The sequence below is a fragment of the Cydia amplana genome, chromosome 13 (assembly GCF_948474715.1).
Source record: "Cydia amplana chromosome 13, ilCydAmpl1.1, whole genome shotgun sequence".
NCBI lineage: Eukaryota > Metazoa > Arthropoda > Insecta > Lepidoptera > Tortricidae > Cydia > Cydia amplana.
The window spans coordinates 8,018,086-8,039,260 of NC_086081.1; the positions used below are offsets into that span (position 1 = coordinate 8,018,086).

Here is a 21,175-nt window from a genome sequence, read left to right on the forward strand (position 1 = left end):
GTAACAACCATCCTCCCAAGGATAGTCTATATCACATGCAATGGTCCGCCTCTTAAAGCCTACACTGCAAATACCAGTAACAACCATCCTCTGAAGGATAGTCTTATATCACATGCAATGGTCCGCTTCTTAAAGCCTACACTGCAAATATCAGCAACAACCACCCTCTCAAGGATAGTGACAAGCAACAGGCCGCTCCTTAAAGCCTCTGTTGCGATTACCGGCGCCAGGAAGTAGCCTATTAAGGATAGCATCCCTTGCCAAGACTAAAGTAACAGCCCTTCTTAAAGAGCACATAATAATTAAAGCTCTATAGCAGACATTGAAGAGAGTAAGTAATATAAATAAAATAATCACTCAGTTCTCAATCCGAGTGTCTAATAAAATTAATCAAGCACAATGTGTTTATTTTAGTCGGCAAACCCGTTAACAAAACACATAAGTATGACAACAGTAACCCAGTTCTAAATCTGGGATAAAACAAAATCACAACTCGATTCCAAACTCGAGAGTAAGTAATATAAATAAAATAATCACTCAGTTCTCAATCCGAGTGTCTAATAAAATTAATCAAGCACAATGTGTTTATTTTAGTCGGCAAACCTGTTAACAAAACACATAAGTATGACAACAGTAACCCAGTTCTAAATCTGGGATAAAACAAAATCACAACTCTATTCCGAACTCGAGAGTAAGTAATATAAATAAAATAATCACTCAGTTCTCAATCCGAGTGTCTCATAAAATTATATCTCAGTTCCTAATCTGAGAATATACTCGTAGTCAGTTCTTAATCTGAAAACGGTACCTGAAATAACAGCATTTGCCCTTAACATGGGAAATATAAAATAATAAGCAGTTGCTACTATGCAACCAATTGTAAATGATCATGTGCAACTTGGCTTGCCTCTTCCGTGCCCCTAAATAAAGGCCACACTCTTACTATACCAACATTGAACTACAGTAGAGCCTGAACAGAAGTTCATGTTATCGAGGTTCCTCTCTTACCCAGGTTCGCCTTATCGAGGTTTCACAAATTGTATTTTTCAACCATCATGAAGTGTATATTGATAATGACCAATCAGTCAAATCATGGCACATATGCTTAAACCATAAAGCTTCCAATCCCAAGACACACATGGTTGATTTTCTCCAGCTGTGCATGTGCATTTTATGTGTAGATAACTCAACACATCATCATCCAGGTTAACTTATACCTGCACAAAACTAAATAATTTTGTTAAATGCCATGCAAGCACACATTGTAAGATAAATGAGTTCATAACATAATAAAACACAATTTATGCATTTTTCAAAACAATGAAATACATACTTAGTGAACCCACAAAATTTGTGAAACATATTATTATTTATAACTTCTGATTTATGAAACCCAGAAGCAATGAAAGTGTACTGTTTTATAATGTAAACAGTACCATAACACACTACAAGTTCAGACGAAAACCGTCAATAACTTCAAACAGTAGCTCATGACATGATATTCTTTGGTCAATGTTCATTAGCAGTGAATGGGTTAAAATAGTTATTTGGAAAGCTTTAACCAAGCTATTTACCTTCGTTTAATATTCACCCAATAAACACTTATCGGACTGGAACGTTTAGAGTCCAGTCGCACTTGTATGTAAAAGACATGTATCATGTAGACCGTCAATATCCATATTGACTCCTGAAAGTATTCACGCTGCTTACCATGAGCAACAACCTTCATTACCATGTCATACTCAGCTCAATAAATATCTTGTTCAATATGTCCATCTCTTTGACAAGATTAAACCTTGGAAACACCTGTAATCATACTTCATCGGTGCAAGTATTATAAAATTATGGTCAAAACTTCACCAGCAATAAAGTTTTGTTATAAGGAAATGCATCTGAAAAATACTGTTAAAACACAAATGATTATCATTGTCAATAACTCAAACACTTGACAATGTCATGCCAATAAAACTTTCATTAGTTTGGTAAGTCTGTTTAAATATAATGTCTTTGGTTCATTTTATAACATGACATTTTGTGAAAAATATTTGCAATGCAAACTTAAACCAACATCCCAATGAACAAAACAACAACCACAACATACTATAAGCTGTATGCAATTAATTTGTATGAACATTCATAAGATTTTTCATACATAGAACCAATCAATAATATGTACAGACAGAAATTTTCTCAACATTTCAAATGATTTACTGCCTTATTTATCAGTATGTCTGCAACTTAATGTTAATTGCGAGAATGCATGAGGTTATATGTGATATGGACTGTCTTTTAAAATGTTCAGCCCGAGGAGGCTCCGGAAACATGGAGTGACTACATTTGTCACAGACGATACTAACCAGCTACAAATAAATGTCACCTTTCGCTTATTCACAAAGCGCACTTTACTAACCACACACAGTCAATGTAACACATACTGACCGTTAGTATACATGTACAACATGAACAAACATTTTATTTCTAAATAAATACCTCATTTTCCATGACATCGGAGATTAGCCACTTATCAACATATTTTCTCCATATATGAATTATGAGCACTAGGACATAATATACCTGGCATCCATAACCAATTAACTTTGAAATATTAGCCATGTCCATCCGGGTTCATTATAGAGGCCTGACCCGATAGTCACTCTAGTGCGTTCAACGACGGTATGGTCGTTCAATTCAAGAATCATTGCTGTCAAATTTCTGGAAATTACACAAACAAAAACATACCAACAAAGCATTATTTCAGTTGCAATAAGCATGTGTAATATCACACACACACACATATGAAACAACAAGTAATTTCTCCTCATTGTCGTTGTAACCAGTATTCCAGTGTTTTTGAAACCATGAAATCTATTTTACTTTGTCTTAAAGGATAAAGTATTAAATAGCGCTCATTGTTAATCATGAAAGCATATTACCACCATACATATAGCATCAATCAAGGCTACATTACCAAACTTGTTTTATATGCTTTTTACTTGAATGTAAATTTCACCACGACACAGACTTTAGAAAATGTTCATAGCATTTTGTTAATATGTCATGTAGACATACTTAATCACATTATGTTATGTATCTGAAAGCACATGAATTACCAAAATAACACAACATATAAGTGAGGCAGTGAATATTTACCACTTTGGCCCCGTAGTATTGTTAGGTGTTGGATCAACACAGACTTCTTACCTGAGTTAACTTTTACCTGAGTTACTCTGTAATCCCAAGGATTTATTTCATTCATACCAATATCAAAATTCAATTGTACCTAATGGTATCTGTCAGCTTATGTCTTGTGATCTTCTGCTTTGAATATTGTAATACATACATGCTAGCAGCTTTATTACACTGTCAATATGTATTATTTTTGACAGTCATGATCACTGATGTACATAAACTGAAATAGGTATCTGAAATCAAACACAAAACAAGGGCAAAGGCGCGATACGCTAGCAGCCAATAGCCGGCATAGGTTAGTTTTGTAGGTTATTCTTGTAGGTATGATTTTGATACCAATCTTGGACTTTGTATATTTAAGTCCCTAACTGATGAGTGGTGTTGGTGCATTTACTCATTACAATCAGATTAACGATCAGAACAATGAAACAAGGAAGGACTACGCGCGGTAAATTTCGTAATGTCAATTTCGACAAATTATATCGTAGTAGGCGGGAATCCACTATCGCACTTCTGAAGCTGTAAGGGTAAAAACACCAGAGCACCATTTTAAACAATATTTATTAGGGAATCACAATAATAATCAGAGTTTTGGACTTAGGTAATACGCGACGCCGATCACGCGCAAAAACCGATCTTTAGATGACAGACGTCAAAGTGTTGCTCTATTCCTGGTTCTCGTAGTGATGTCAAGACCGCTGTTTGACGATGCCGCCTTTTAATGAGCTAAAATCTAAAAAGTATAAGTAGGTACTCAACGTCTCAAGAACATTGTTTCGGTTAATAACGTTAAAGCTTAGCTTCGCTACTCGCTACAGACGTTTATTGTAAGCTGATTGTAAATGGTTCTTGCTCTTTAGGGGTGCATTCACACATGAAAGAGGATAAGGCAACAAAACACGCCCTGCAAAGTGATTAAATAGCGGGACGTGATTTATTTTGCAGCATTGTAACAGGTCATCAAGAATTAAAGTCGCACCTGTAAATATACCATCTAGTTAGGGTTCCGTAGCCAAATTGCAAAAAACGGAACCCTTATGGATTCTTCATGTCTGTCTGTCTGTCTGTCCGTCTGTCCGTCCGTATGTCACAGCCATTTTTTTCCGAAACTATAAGAACTATACTGTTGAAACTTGGTAAGTAGATGTATTCTGTGAACCGCATTGTGATTTTCACACAAAAATAGAAAAAAATCAATAAATTTTTGGGGTTCCCCATACTTAGAACTAAAACTCAAAAAATGTTTGTTCATCAAACCCATACCTGTGGGGTATCTATGGAAGGTCTTCAAAAATGATATTGAGGTTTCTAATATAATTTTTTTCTAAACTGAATAGTTTGCGCGAGAGACACTTCCAAAGTGGTAAAATGTGTGTCCCCCCCCCCTGTAACTTCTAAAATAAGAGAATGATAAAACTAAAAAAAATATATGATATACATTACCATGCAAACTTCCACCGAAAATTGGTTTGAACGAGATCTAGTAAGTAGTTTTTTTTAATACGTCAAAAATCCCCTAAATACGGAACCCTTCATGGGCGAGTCCGACTCGCACTTGGCCGCTTTTTTTCTAACCTAGCTTTGTGAACTGTAAAAAACAAAGTTGCCACACAACGCGCAACGGCACAAGATGTCTGTGTTAATAATGCAGGATTTTTATGTGTTCTGCGGAAATTCAGTAATAAAAACGGAAACTCCTTGAAACCAGCTCTACTATCTTACTATGATACTATTCTATAAATAAATATATATTTTTAACGTTTTTCTTTACTTGAAATGCAGTGCTTGTGTGAGACAGTTATATTATAGAAATGTCAAGTTATAAGGTTGTCAGGAACATAAGCGCTTTAACAGGAGCCTGGACATAATCCTCAGTGCAGCCAAGTAGTGCACGCCATTTCAGCAAACCCTTTGTTGTCTCAAAAACTCAATCGTTTATTGTTTAATATTGACACATTTAATAATCATATTGGCCATGCGCTAACTGATGTAAGTTCTCAGGGTTAGTTAAGGTTCATAAACTTTTCAAAGTATGCATCGGCGCTAGTGATGTCACGACTGCAGTGACAAAATTCGCTGTGAAAGACGAACGGGCAGCTGGTGTAGTTTGTAGCACGTTGAATGCAGAGTTGTGACTTCGAATCTCAGTCTAGCATGAGTTGCGTTTTCGCGCGCGACTCCATACTTAAAGTCGCGCAAGATGTATGTAGTCGCGCGCGAGAACGCAACTCATGCTAGACCGCCAGAGTTGATCACAGTTAATTTTAATGTCATGTTTGGTTTCATCGCTAACTAAGTACCACAATTGATGACGCAGGTATATTAACACGTATGTGATTATAATATTTATAATTTCCAGTGAAACTGAAACGTCACTTCATGTGGCGGAACCACCTGTGCCTAGTATTCGAGCTACTGTCGTACAACCTCTACGACCTGCTGCGGAACACCAACTTTCGCGGCGTCTCGCTCAACCTCACGCGGAAATTCGCGCAACAGCTGTGCACAGCGCTACTCTTCCTTAGTCAACCTGGTGAGTCAACTCAATAATTAAATTTGTATGATGCAATGCGGTAAAAACTCGGATAAATAAAAAAATCACGAATTTCTACTCGACACGGCACTTTAAAGTGTCTTGGCAGGTGTTGCCAGAGATTCAAGTGTAGCACTGAATATCGGTTTTCGTGTTTATCGCATTTTCTTATTTGCCCTAACGTACATAGGAAAAATAATACATATATTACCTAGTAAACGGAGCCCTCTTTTCACATAGGTACTTATGTGACATACACCGCTTGGACTGATGAAAACATCAAAAACCTTGGCGGTCTTTTTTAATGAACTTTGTGATGAGTTAACACATACCGAGTTCTTGCCTGAACATTGCTCCGCCATTGTGTTACTGCATTCACCAAAGAGTTTAAGGTTGAAATTTGTTATCAATTTTGCAGCGCAGCTGGTTAAAGTTTTTTTTTTGTTTAATAACCGGCAAGTGGCAACCTGCGACTGAAAGGCCAATTTGTGGCGTAGAAATTCTGACGTTGGCAAGATATGCAAAAAGGCTTTTGAAGTGAAAAGTCAAACCTTGTCTCAAATCTCCATTGATACCATTCTTTATTTTTAAGCTTATTTTTCATACAGATGAATACTTATAAAACCCTTTATTTAACAAGGCTATACAGCTGGCCACTTTTTGAGACTATTAACTTCAACATTAAGTTACTAAATACATTTTAGTAAGTTTCTAATTAAACCTTGTTTTTATTTTCAGAACTAAATATAATTCACTGTGATCTTAAGCCCGAAAATATACTATTATGCAACCCTAAAAGGTCAGCCATTAAGATAGTAGACTTCGGCAGTTCGTGTCAACTAGGCCAAAGGGTGAGTACATTAATAGATTAGTGATAAACTAATTGTGATTTATAGGAAGAGTAGCTTTTCATCCTGAACCTAGAGTACAAAATTGAAATCTTAAATCTCGAATGCAATCTATTTCAGCTCCCGAGAATTAAAGCCGAAATCGACTTTTAGCCTCCGTTGCCCACTTCTATCCACGCTCGCATATGTCATGCAGCCTACACTGACTTTTAAGTCTTATAACCTTAGAATAAAGCTTAATATTCAATATCTCTCATCGACCGCATTTCTAATAACTAGTCCCGATTTATAGACTGTTCCTAGTAGATTCTAATTGCAAAGATAAATCACACACAGGCCGTGTGATTCGGTACTCGTACTCTGAGGTTATCGCGTATTGCGTCTCGACTACGTTAATGTTTCTTGCACTGCGAAAGAGGTTATTCACTAACGTGTGACGCAATATATTAATGCGTTTAGTAGGACTATTAATGTGTTGTTTTGATTCGACGCGTGTCATGTAAATGCGTACTAAAAACTGGATTTATTTACTTAGACAGTTTTTTTCAAGAAATGAGAAAAATAAATATTCAACACTAGAAGTCTAGAATAAACAGGCGCAATATGGTTACTAACTTAAGTAATAAAAACTTTATTGTAGGTACGAAAACATATTGGTTACAACAGATATAATACATATAATGGTGTAGTGCACAGGCGAAATTATCCTATGAGGGATCTCTTCCAGTTATCCTACAAAATTAATTAAGTAAAAATATAAATTAAAACGGCCCGATCAGCACCGATCAGAAAAACCGCCACGGCGGCCGGGAAAACGCTAGGTTGAAGAAAAATATAAATTAAATATAAATTCGTAACGTTCCAGATATACCAATACATCCAGTCAAGGTTCTACCGATCACCGGAGGTCCTGCTGGGCATACCTTACGACCTAGCGATAGACATGTGGTCGCTGGGCTGCATACTGGTCGAGATGCATACGGGCGAGCCATTGTTCAGCGGAGCCAACGAGATCGACCAGATGAACAAGATCGTTGAGGTGCTGGGCATGCCGCCGGATCACTTATTAGATCAGGTAAGTTCGACCAATACATCCAGTCAAGGTTCTACCGATCACCGGAAGTCCTGCTGGGCATACCTTACGACCTAGCGATAGACATGTGGTCGCTGGGCTGCATACTGGTGGAGATGCATACGGGAGAGCCATTGTTCAGCGGAGCCAACGAGATCGACCAGATGAACAAGATCGTTGAGGTGCTGGGCATGCCGCCGGATCACTTATTAGATCAGGTAAGTTCGACCAATACATCCAGTCAAGGTTCTACCGATCACGGGAGGTCCTGCTGGGCATACCTTACGACCTAGCGATAGACATGTGGTCGCTGGGCTGCATACTGGTCGAGATGCATACGGGCGAGCCATTGTCCAGCGGAGCCAACGAGATCGACCAGATGAACAAGATCGTTGAGGTTCTGGGCATGCCGCCGGATCACTTATTAGATCAGGTAAGTTAGACCAATACATTCAATCAACACTCTATCTATATCGATAGAATATCGGTACCGGAGATCTTGCAGCACATGATTGGAGCGAGATAGACTACCCGTCTTTTTCTAACTATGTTAATAAAAGAGTGACGGGTAGTCTATGTCGCATGACGCGAGATACTGTCGCGCCAATCATGTGCTAGTCCGGCTGGGCATAACTTTATGATTTGGCGACACATATGGTCGTTGGATTGCACTCTAGTGAAGATGCGTACTATCGGATCTACAACAAGATTATTCAGATGAACAAAATTGAATTAGATGAAGAGTTACACCAAGTAAGTTAGACTTGTGATCTTACTGGGCACCAGGGACCCAGTAGTGCCCTACTGTGGTGGTATGCCTACCACCGTGGCCGCTCAGCTGCTTATGGAGATTCTCACAGCTCCAAGGAGTTAGACAAACAGAAAAAATAATCGACGGGTCGCGGGATAGTTGAACTAGTTATTTTTTGGAAACAACCGTTTTGTATGATTCACGCAGTTAGCGTTGAAATATCGGGAGTTCATAACAATACAAAAGGTAATCACGGTCCATATCCCGGTGGATATAAGTTTTGTAAACATGTTTCTTCTGCCGAATAGAAACTGATCATCGATAGTCGTAAAACAGATTGAATTAGACGACAATTATTTAACATAACATAATTCATAATGAGAAAAATATTGTTTTCAGGCTCATAAAACCAGAAAGTTCTTCGACAAACTACCAGCGTCAGAAGGTGGCGGTTATGTTTTGAAGAAAGTCAACGGGAAAGATGGGAGGTATGTTTTTATCCCGACTTTTTGACAAATAATATATCTAGAATATAAACTTTAGGACTATTTGAAGCCTTACCATAATAATTGAAGAATAGTAGGTACATTGCCGTTTATTAAACTTTTCAGATAATTATTGTTAGAAGTCACAACCACCACCACTATTGGACAACACTTCCACAGATCAAGCAATAGTGTAAATTAAAGTTGTGATCTATTGTATCATTGTTGCCCATTTGGGGCACTAATCTACATCTAATATTAATCGTCCAAGCTACTGAAATTTGAAACAATTTAGGGTCGGTCGCACCAGATCGTCCGGCACAGCTAAAACGTTCGCTAAGTTTCATAGTTCTCTGCCGATCGGCGTCACTCAGGCCGTCAATAATTGATTTATTGTGGTCGGTGCAACCGGCCCGTAATATGAACTTACACGAATTTTCTTAAACCAGTGTCTGAAGTAGGTACTACCTACACGATAATTTCAGCAGCTAGTTTTATTTGTCGATTTCATTGACATAGATATTTAGGGACTGGCTTTACGGGCAATAATAATGAGGCATGACAGGGGCCAGTATAGCGGTGTGAAATCGCTACAACACGATTGGTTGATGAGTTCGCATCACGCGTGCGGTTGGTTGACGAGTTCGCATTACGCGCGCTATTAGTCGCAACTAGTTGCGTTAGGCTGCACGATTGGCTGGAATTCGTGAGTAGCACCACTGAACTAGTACCATTTTTAGTGCCCCATTAGCCCGTCCTTAGATATTATACGTCAATGGTCGATTTATTATAATTTTTACTTGTCGGGGTTTCTGCGTTCTCGATGTCCCGGTCGGGGTTCATGGCTCGCAATGTGGCTAGAAGAGAGGCCTATGCTCAGCAGTGAGCGATAAAGGGCTGATATAATGATGATAGAAGCTCCAAGAATGTCGCCTCCGGTGGTTCGGCCACGTTTGTCGCAGGCCAGCTGACTACGTAGGAAACATATGCCTTAAACTAGCCTTAATATTTTTATGGATATATAATTGTTTCGTATATTTATACATGTATATGCCTTTGCACCTAATGCATCGCATCGTATTTAGTTATGTTTCTAGGGTTAGCTACTTCTTTTAAGTCTCGCCGTCATGTACAATTTATCTTAGTTTGACTACCATTTCATAATGTATCTCTCAGTTACTTAAAGGTTAGCTGGAAGAGATCCCTTAACGGGATAAGTTCGCCTTTGTACACATTTACTGGATTATCTCTGTGTTATGTACTTGTTTTGTGCAATAAAGTGTTTACTACTACTACTAGCCCTTGACGGCCCCCGACCCAAGGGCAGACCAAAAAGGCGATGGCTCGATGTCGTGAAAGCAGATATGAGCGTGAACGGGCTCACACGAGACGACGCCCAGGATCGCGCAAAGTGGAGGAAAGCGGACCCTGGCAAAGGCCGGGATAACGCTAGGTAGAAGAAGAAGAACGTGGCTAGCAGGATGTATAATGTGTGCAGTGGTTACAGGAAGTACCGCGCTTCGGGCACGCGGCGGCTGCACGACATCCTCGGCGTCGAGGGCGGCGGGCCCGCGGCCAGGCGGCGCGGCGAGCCCGGACACTCCGTCTCAGACTATCTTAAGTTTAAGGTAATACCACACATACAATAGGCTACATGACTAATTTTTTTTATGGTATCAATCGATCGGGTTTGTTTTTAGGATCAAATGTCTATATGGGACCGATTGCATTAAAGTAACACAAAAGTCAGAAATTGTAGTCAAAGGCCGACAGTCGCACTTCACTCGCGAAACGCCCTATACAAAACGGCCAGAGGCCGTGACGTCATCGCCCATCTTGTAGTATGGACAAAACAAGAAAATTGAGTTTTTGTCGGTGAAATATTGCGTTTATGTATATAGTTGCTATACAATATTTTATTGCATGAAATGTAAGGAATCGAATGGTACCCTTACTTTTATCGTTTTTGGAAGTTAAAAAAAAACTTAAATTTTGAAACTTTCAGGTCCTGTATTTTTGTAATTTTTCAATATTTTATTTTAATATCTACATTATTGTGATAAAATACTCGTTTGCTATCTATTTTACTAGATTTTGTTATAAAATTCAACATTTGTCATCATGCCTATTCTGACCTACCCTCACACGATACAATACCCGGAAATATCGGTCATCCCCGGGAGACCATCTCAATCGACCGGAAAACCAGATCGTCGGTTAGTTTTCGAGGGCGGCGGTCTCTATTGGGATGAAACATTTTGTTTTCACGATCCGATCTAAAAGCTTTCGGCTTTGCTTTAAAAGCATGCTCTTTTTGCACCTTTTAGTAAGTTATATTGAAAAATTTTGATAAATAACGGGATATTTCATCAAAACATCAAAGGCTCGACAAAAAAGCTTTGAATCTTGATCCTTGATGATGTGGTTTACATTCGTAGTGAATTGTTAAATAATGTTTGATTTTATACCATGCAGTTGAATAATGTGCAATAATGTTTACACATAATGTAATATTTAATACAATATTTCCAGGACCTAATTCTCCGTATGCTAGAGTACGACCCCAAGCAGCGCGTGACGCCGTACTACGCGCTGCAACACAACTTCTTCAAGCGCACCGCGGACGAGGCCACCAACACGCAGCAGGCGCAGCAGCACCACCAGCACGGTCAGTCCCTACTGCCGCCCCGGCTTGAGCGAGAGGCGGGCCTACTGGACGATACTGTTTGCGAACTAAATCACACAGAGCCAGGAATCTTAAGACACCCTGCTCTGAAGTACAGTGGAGTTCTATACAAATAGCAAATAATGTAAACTTTGAAAAATTTTTATTAGTAAAATGCAAATGGTATCGTTTTATGCCCCAGCAATCTTATTGTGTGTTGTAATATCTCAAGGCGAAGAAAGAGCTGTTTTTATACTATAAGTATTGTACATTTTGAATCTAACATCGATCATTTCAAGCTTGTGTCGAGTTCCGCTAACACATCAAATGCTTTAATCATTTCATATGAACTAACATTAATGTTCCATCTGGTTTTATACGGTTTATGATAATTTAGTCGGGAAAGCAAATTACTTTCGACAATTTCACATTAAACCAACAGATGGAATATGTTCTCTCCGATGTTCGAAATATTTCCAAAACCCAAGGTGTTGGCTTTGTTAACGGTCCCATTCTGAAATCTTAATGTGTCAGTACAGACGTTTTATCTCAACAAAGCGGGTGGATCATACATGTGTGAGTTACCTCGGGCATGCCACCGATTTTCACGCACACACGTATATTCAAACAGCTTTAGTGAAACAAAACGCCTGGAATATAATCAATCGATTTAAAAGAATCGTTTCCTCAACCAAAGTTCCCTTTTGGAGTACAGCCCGGCCCCGATATTGTTTGTTTGTACCGGCGAACGGAAGCGAGGGGGCGCTAGAAATTTCATCCTAACGGAGATATACTTGGTCAACCAGATCTTGACAGTAGAAAAAGGCGGCAAATTTGAAAAATGTAGGCGCGAAGGGATATCGTCCCATAGAAAATTTGAATTTGGCGCCTTTTTACTGACAAGATTTGGTTGACCAGATATATATCACAAAGATTGCCGATCGGATGAAGCGTCTAGTTCCCCGCTCGTCGACGATGGTTTCGCTCGTGAATAATGTGAATGTTCGGCGGCAGATGGCTCGGACCCGCGATGACTAGAGCGGGCCGGCGCCGCCGCGCAGCGCTAGCCGCCCCCTGGGCCTCCGCCAGGTCTGACACTGTACTACTCGTACACCCGCCCCGCCTACATACCGAGCATGGCTGCACCGAGGCATGGCTTCCCTCACGGCTAGGCCACGACAAGGCAGCGGCGAGCGGCTTCCCACCCGGATCTATATCTGAATCCCTAAAGTCTTTTCTCCTATCTTTGCATTCCCTAATATTGTTTATCATAATGATCAGTTGTCCTAACACTAAATACCCTAACTTTGGTTTCCCTAATTATTGATTACTTATCCTAATGTTATTAAGCATATTTTCTTTATTGCGAGGGTCGCAGTTCTAACCCTAACCTAACCCACTTTTGTGGCAGCAAGTTCTAAAACCTAACCATTTTTCAGAACCTTACATTATGGAAAATAATCGTTATGACAATTGATCTTTAGGGCATGTGCCCATTAGGACAAACCAGTTAGGGCAAGTGACTTTAGGACAAACGTTGTTAGGGATTCAGAATGACACCCTTCCCACCCATGGGTACCGCTCGCCGCTGTCGCAGTCGCGCGAATCGTGGCCTGGCCGTAACGCTACCGCTACTTTTGCTGCCGTCACGAGAGCCACCAGCATTGGCGACTTATTGCAATACTTTTACCTTAAAACATTTCAAATTGCAAGCCAAAAAAAGAAAGGTTAGATCTTGATATACAATAATTTAGAATCTACGGTTTGGGGCGATGGAGTGGATAATTGAATGAAATGAACATTAAATAATACCCAGAGCTCTTGTTTGTAAGATCTGCTTGCTGTTTAAAGTGTAATAAAGTCGGGGTCCATGCACCTCACTCAAAAATATGTCCCAGATTCGCGGACATACGGGGCTATGGGACATATTTTTGATTAAGATGTGTGTGCTCATGTTTTTAACTTTTTACACTTGACTGTACCTGTAAAGGTAAGAATAATTAAAAAATTTCCCACAGCTCAAAGGTGATTATTATTGCTTTACAAATGGTATTGTGGTTATTAATTATTCGACTACGAGAACAAACCTGGCTGGCTCCGTGACCTGCAGCTTAAGAATGAACTCTGCTTTTCAGTTAGCACATCTTATTCTTGCTAACATGTTTTGTGTTGCATTTTTAAATTACAAGTTGTAAAATACGTAATAATTTTTATCATAACATAGATGTCTATGAAAAGTTATATGTATGTATGTATGTTGCGACTTGTACTTGATATTCCTCTATATTTAAATTTTTATGCCATAGTTGAATTCACAGTGCTATTTCATTTGTTTCATAAGGTTATGTATTCTTACGGTATAAATTATTACGACGATAAGTTAAAAAATTATGACGAAATACTTATAAATTGGAATCGTTAATCTATGCTCTATGTGACATGAACGTGAAGTCAATCAAGTCATTATTAAATAAACATGTAAAATACACAGTATAAAACAGGTATTATACGTGTATGATCGTATTTGTCAGACAAACGTCAGTTTTGTTTTTTTTTCGAAAGTTACATGTATTTTATAGGAAAGATGCAAAGTTTCGAAAGAAACAACATGAATCTTTCGCCATTTCCATCTCTATTAAAAATCAAGCATTAAAATAAGATACATGCAAAAATTACCAGTATTTTATTTTGCACGTTTGTTATTAGATCGATACATAAATAGCCACACTAACAAATTATAGTATCTAATCTTGGGTCACGCTCTGTGCCATTATGAATACATATAACGAAATATAAAAAAAATGCTATATCGTAAAATCATTAATAAGAGAAAGAGTCTGTGTTACACATTACTTTTTATAAAAAGTTTGGAATGTGTTAAGAGTGGAATGGGTGCGGAAAAACATATTTAAATGGCTTTAATTTCTCCCTTGTAGTTAGTAATTACAATTTACATAGAAAATAAACATTTTTGTTGTAGAATCCTTTGCACTTCGTTAAAAAATAATTTAAGCAATTATAATTTATTAACAGTTATCTGTTACATGGACAACATCGTAGAATTTAATTTAACTAATCTTAAAATGCACGCCGCGATCTGAAATGAGTTGTTGCTAAGGGAAAATGCTTCATTGTCCCGTAGTTGCCTAACCTAGTACAAATTCAGTTAAACTTTGAATGGTAGAAAGGCACCCATTTCATTTAAAAATAGGTGCCTTTCAGCCGAGTTAAACCTTTACTTGACAAAAAAAAACATGAGTTCGAGGGTCACTTGCGCCTACGCAAAAACTAGGGATTGCAGAACCGGCACTGTTTAAAAGAACCGGGATTTTCGGTACCGGGCAAAAATGGAACCGGGATTTCCCGGTATTTTCGGTACTTTCGGGACTGCCTTCAAAAATCAGTTTTCACATCAATTTTCATTAAAAAAAAGCGTAAAACGACCACGAATCTTTCTTAAAACAATAAAAAAGTAGCACAGTGAAGGTACACACTTCTTTTGTACCATAATATGTGTCTTTAAGTAACACAATCATTAATATAATTTGTTTTTTTTTCCTAAACTACATGATATTTTTACTATCTTTGTTGATTGGCATGCGTTCAAAATGGGCTGTGGACCTTCGAACATATAATAACAGAACTATCAATACGACAAATCAAGAAATTATTCAGCCAGAATTATTAATTCATTTAAAACATCATTATCATATGTGAGTTTCTTATACCGTGTTTGAATTTGAATTAAAAGTAGTATTTTATTAATTACAAAATTGTCTCTATTTTTGCTTCTAGTTAGTATACAAATATGAAATAATTAATTGTTCGTGTAAAATTATTTATCGTACAAACATTTATGCTCTTAACTTAAAGTATCAAATTACGCAATTTTATATTGTCGGCATTGTCAAACCCATTGACTTTTTTTAAATTTATTTTAATGTAGTGGTCAGCCGTAAAAGTATTACCATCAGCCTTAGATTGATAACATATCTTTATTTTCTTTATAAAACATGATATTTCATGCTAAGTAACAGAAAGCAGTCAAATATTGTACCGGAAATTTTAGTCCCGAAAATACCGGGAGTACCGGGATTTTAATTTTGAAATCCCGGTTCTTTGCTTGGCTCTAAATCCCGGGAATTCCCGGTACTTTCGGTACCGGTATTTCCCGGGAGCAAACCCTAGCAAAAACCTACCTACCTAACCTTTGAGCATGTTCATTTTAAGATTGGCTATATTTTATCTGGGCCATGGGGCCAATTTACATAACGATTTGTAATGTTTAATGTTAGTGGAACTCATTCTAATAGATGGAGTTAGAAAGAGAATTCGTCTAATGTTACAAATTGACTTGTAAAATGTCCCAAAATGATATCAATGGTATACAATTTTTACATCAATGTTGTAGTTGTTTATACAGAATAACAGTTAATTTAATGTAATGACGTAAACCCGTGTTGTATGTCATACAACGCAAATCAGGGTCACTTTCTATTTATTTTAAAGTCACAATTTTTTACCATTCAAGTCAAATTAATAAGCAAAAATAATAATCTTTTTTTTTTCTGGAAGGGCATGTCACTATGGTTTTCGTTATCGTATTTGTAACGAAAAATCTTATATATCTAAATCGTGAAAAATTACTTAGTCGGAGGTTGATACTATTCTCAATCCCCATTAAGGTTAATGTGGAGAAAACCGATACATAATTTATTTAGACGGGGAGATCGTCAAGAACTCTCGTATTAGTGTACGTACAGTCAGCAGCAGAAGTTGCTAAGCGGGCGAGGTGTTAAAAATGATCTTAACACGCTCTTATTCTCTTAACAATAAAGTCGTGACAAGATCATTTTGAACACCTGGCCCGCTTAGCAACTTCTGCTGCTGACTGTACTACGTTAAGACACAGCTAGAAAGGAGAAGCTTCGCTCCTTCTGCTCTACCGGTCTTCCGGTAGTTGAGTATACTCGTATGTGTACAGACGCAAGAGTTAGAAGCGACGAAAGAGCTAGGAAACGGTCTCACCCGAGAGACTGTCTTGTCCATGGTATAATAATATACTCCGCCTGGTACTCTCTTCCGACTTGACCTTGACCACGTGACTGACACAAGCCTACGTCATCATGCGACAGCGCTATATGATAATATGCGATAGCGCTATATAAAGTGGCAATGTTATTGTGACGTAGGCTTGTGTCGCTCTGGGAAGAGAAGACCATGTTTTATTAGACTACGGTCTCGTCCACATTGATCTTAAACGTGTCAACTCCTCTAAGGTTTATAGTATAGGGTCGACGTACTAATCTGGTGTGTTTGTAAATGTCCACTAGGCATAACGTGAATGTTGTGATCGCAGTGGGCGTGGGCGCGCTGGTGTGGGGCTCGGGCGCGGGCGCGCTGCCGGAGCGCATGGACGTGGAGCGCGCGCCCGACGAGCTGCACGCGCCGCGCCGCAGCCCCGTCGCCATACACTAGCCCGCGCCGAGCCGGGAGTGACGTCATGACGCGTGAACCGTGCGAACACTCGAGTGTGCCCCGTGCCGTGCCGTGCCGTGACGTGAGCTCGACCCGAGCCCGAGGGACCGAATTCATATTTATAACTATATTTTTATTTAATGCGATAAGTCTGACCGTAAAGAAATATAATTGTGACTTGTTACTCTGTAACATGTATCGTTTGTGACCGCTTCTCTCGACAGTACTTAGAGAACGTGCGGGGGCCCGCCCCCGTCGCCCGATCGTGACGCGTCGACGGCATGAAAGCTAGGTTTTTTTATTGTTACGCAATGCATATCAAGGACGCAATATGGTAGAAAATAAATATTGTATATAAAATTTAGGAAACCGACTAATGGATTACAGACTGCGACTCAAACTGGTCGATCTATAGTTTAGTTACGATCTATTATGCTAGTTAGGCTTTCGTTCGATTTTTAATTAACGCAAGCTTTATATTTTTAAAGTGTCGGCAACTGATGACTGAAATAAAACGGGCCAAGACTTTTTTGTAAGCGACGCCGAAATAGAAAATCTGAAATGTTTAAATTAATTTGTGAACGCACCGAACTAGCCGCCGAACGGATCCGGACGGCGGACGCAACCGATGTCCTCGCATTTCAGAGTTGTTGTATAATAGTTATTCGTTTTACAAGGGGGCAAAGTTGTTGTTTAACCTCTCGTGCTAATATTGATGCCCGAGCAAGCGAAAGATTCCAATATTGAAATGGAATCTCGAGCGTTGCGAGGGTTAAACAAATTTTGCCACCGAGTGAAACATTAAATTTTTACCACACCAACTCTAGGTAAATAGTGTAAAATGTATGTTATTAAACATTCATTCATAATCTTTATTTAAAAGTCAATTCTACCAGCCAAAATAAGGAAACAACTCAAAATTTGCATTTGATTACTTTGCCCCACATGTGGATAAAATGCAAATTTCTCATCAATTTTAAAACAATCAAGGGAGCCTTTACCAGCTGGTGTGGTGAAATTGTGTTTTCCTATCTAAAATTGTGCTTGGAGTATCGACGATGTAACACGTGCAGACTAATGTGTGGAAGCCGATTTATTTTTGACCCATTGGAATATTCAAACAGGAGTAGCGATAGGTAATTCTATAAAACACAAAATGTACTTGTAGGTTACGAAGAACGTTGAATCATATATAAAAAAATGGTATTTCAGATAGGAGTTAATAAATTGAATTATGACTTGTTCAACCTTTTTGGATTTGAATCTACAATAGACTAACCTCATTGCAACAGACTGGTTGAAACTTTGTAACGGAGATATTTTGTATAGCGTACACTGAATCACTGCCTTATTGTGCCGGAACTTTTTACGAATAAGGGCCTGCGGCCGAGTCGCCTTCGCGCCGTATTCATATGTAACACAAGGTTTATTTTTGATGGATCCGTAATCGCATATTCGCATAATTTGTACATACGTGATACTTAGTTAAAGTTCCGCTCCCTCCGAGGGATCAGTCCAAGGGCGAAGGCGCGCCGCCGCAGGCCTCGACTTTAGCGACTTTATTATGAAATAAAACGTGATTTAGGAAATTCTAAGTTCAATTTTATTTAGTCGAATAATTGAAATCATTGACTGAACATTTGAAATAAAGCCGCTAAAATGAGACATGCAATCGAATGCAGGTATTTCGTACTGCGTGCGTTGCTGTGAATTTTTATATAACTCCCTTTCGAAAGACTAAGTTAACGTGAAGTTTGTATGGTGCAGTTTTGTTTACAGGCATGAAGCATTAAAGTATTTTTTGACATTATTTTACCACTTGTCGATGCTGTGTCTATTTTGTAGTTGGTTTTCTATTACATTGTAGATTTGAATCTATTTCTAATATTACTGTTATGTAAAGAAACATTCTGATAGTGTAATATTTACCGTAATACTTTTCTGCTTCATGAGATATAAGGTTGATAGAAGTGAAATAGGTATGACAGTATGTTAATTTCGATAATAGAAGAATATGCAACAAATTCAAAGGCAGGTTTCCAATTATGTAATAAATAACTATTTTTTTTTCTTGAATAATGTGTTCGTCTATTTGACATTATAGCAAATCTTGTCTGTTTAGTATAAGTAAGATTTATGTTAATAAGATTATTTGTTCCTTGTAATAATGTTATATTTATTTCTACCTCTGAAGTGGGAATCTGCCGTAACAGGTATATGGAACTGGGAAGGTGAGAAACATCAACACTAATAGCTCTAACTTATTCATTTACTCGAGATGGCCCTAGATAAACATCTAAGCAAACGCTTGAGTATGTAATATACTACCTATACTATTTATTTGTACTGTGACAGTATGGAAAGGGAAGGCGTATGTTGAGTGCGAGCGAGAAGCTAATGTTTATTTCCTATCGGATTGTCAGTTCGCAGGCACTGTAACAATAAAAGGATTTAGAGCTTTATGTCACTAAGTTTTGTATTTTAAATCAATAAACGATAGAACGATTCTTTATGTTTTATTTTATGTAGGTAAGTACCTACACTGCATTAAACGCACAGTCTACTAAGAGAGAAAGAAAAAGTGCTCTATGCGCTACAAAGAGACATCATAATTCGTGACCTTTCGCTGTCAAACATCGGTTTCGTTAAACAATGAGAATTAAGTACTTAGTAGGATCATTCATTACTCACACGTCCTTGATAGGACGTAGGCAGGGGGAGCTGCCCCCCCCCCTGGAGTTCCAATTTTACATATAATGTACGTCACCTTCCCCTCCCATAGGCCTCCAGCGATATCAACTCACCAAAGTTCATTGGCTGGCTACGCCCTTGATCATTAGGTATCTATTCTGTGACCATGCATCTCCACGGAAGGTCAAGGGTGCATTTGCAGCTTACAAGTATAAAGCGGTAAAATCTGGGTAAAATTTGCTAAAACGTCACACCGCCACTGGTCAAGTGGTGTTATGCCCATTATTTTCACCAGTGGTAACAACAATTTTTTTCCCCACCCTGTCTCCAGGCTCAATCGTATTAACACTGTTAACCTTTTGGACGCCAATTACCGATATATCCGCACCGTAGGTTCAACGCCAAAGACCGATTAATCGGTCACAGACCACAGAGAAACATAGCCCTACGTGCTTATGCATAAAGTTCAATTTCAGTTTTCACACTTCGGTGACGTGGAGTCAGCGTGACAGCTTTTGTGTTTGAAATGGCGTCGAAAAGGTTAAAGGCTTCGTCACACAGGCGCGTTTTCCGGGCGGGACGTGAGCGGGGCGCGCCGCTTTTACATATAAAAAGCTCACGCCCCGCTCACGCTGCGCCTGGAAAACGCGCCTGTGTGACGAAGCCTTAAGGATGCGGTGGCCAAGAGTGATAGCGCGAAGCCGCGAACGCGAGTGTGGAGGGGGCTTTATACTCTACACTCCATAATAGCGAGACACAAAGCGTGTCGTTGTCTTAGCGCAAGCAAAGCAATTAAAATGGTGAGGTGAGGCAAATTTTAGGTGAGTCTAACAAAAAGTACTAAGTAATATCCTCGCTAAAATTTTGGCTTAAGTTAGTAGCGAGCGAAGTCCTATAAAAATATTCAAATATTGTTAAAAAGAAACGTCGATACTAGTAGCAATATACTATACTTTAGGCAGTTGTCCCACCAAGAGCGAGTAAGCGATTAGCTATCGGCGATTTTCTCGCCCAAGAAACGAACAAAAGATAGGGATCCTGTGTTAGTAAAAGAGATACATATATTTATAGTTCATCGCTGGCTGTTCACACTGCCGGCGAGAACACTCGCTCTACTAGTTTGTCGCCGAGATAAGAGCGATGAGATAAAACTAGCTCAGCGGTACTCGCTCGGCGATGCTCGCTTGGTAGTTGAATTCAAGCTGCGAGACCAATAGCCCGTCGCACTCGAACACTCGCCTATAGCCGAGCGACAAAACTATTGAAGCTAACACTCGCTTCTCGCCGGCTCGCCCACTCGTTTCTAGTTTATCGTTCTACTCGCTTATAGCTCATCGCTTGCGGTGGGACAACTGCCTTACTCTTTGGTAGCAACACTGCGCAACCGAATTTTACGTTGAACGGAACGGAAAGTAGTCTGAAACTAATAGGTAATTTCGCACCACCGTTCATTCGCTCCGATA

At 39.0% G+C, this 21,175-nt stretch overlaps 1 protein-coding gene across 1 annotated transcript in view; it reads left to right on the forward strand.

Moving 5' to 3' along the window:
• Window positions 1–17,021, forward strand: part of LOC134653704 (serine/threonine-protein kinase minibrain) — a 132,007-nt gene extending 114,986 nt beyond the window's left edge. Inside the window, 8 exon segments of the mRNA XM_063509097.1 lie at window positions 5,549–5,722; window positions 6,461–6,573; window positions 7,436–7,645; window positions 8,793–8,881; window positions 10,377–10,506; window positions 11,411–11,546; window positions 16,877–16,898; window positions 16,901–17,021. Of these exon segments, the coding sequence (XP_063365167.1) occupies window positions 5,549–5,722; window positions 6,461–6,573; window positions 7,436–7,645; window positions 8,793–8,881; window positions 10,377–10,506; window positions 11,411–11,546; window positions 16,877–16,898; window positions 16,901–17,021 (995 nt within the window).
• The last annotated feature ends 4,154 nt before the right edge of the window (window positions 17,022–21,175 follow it).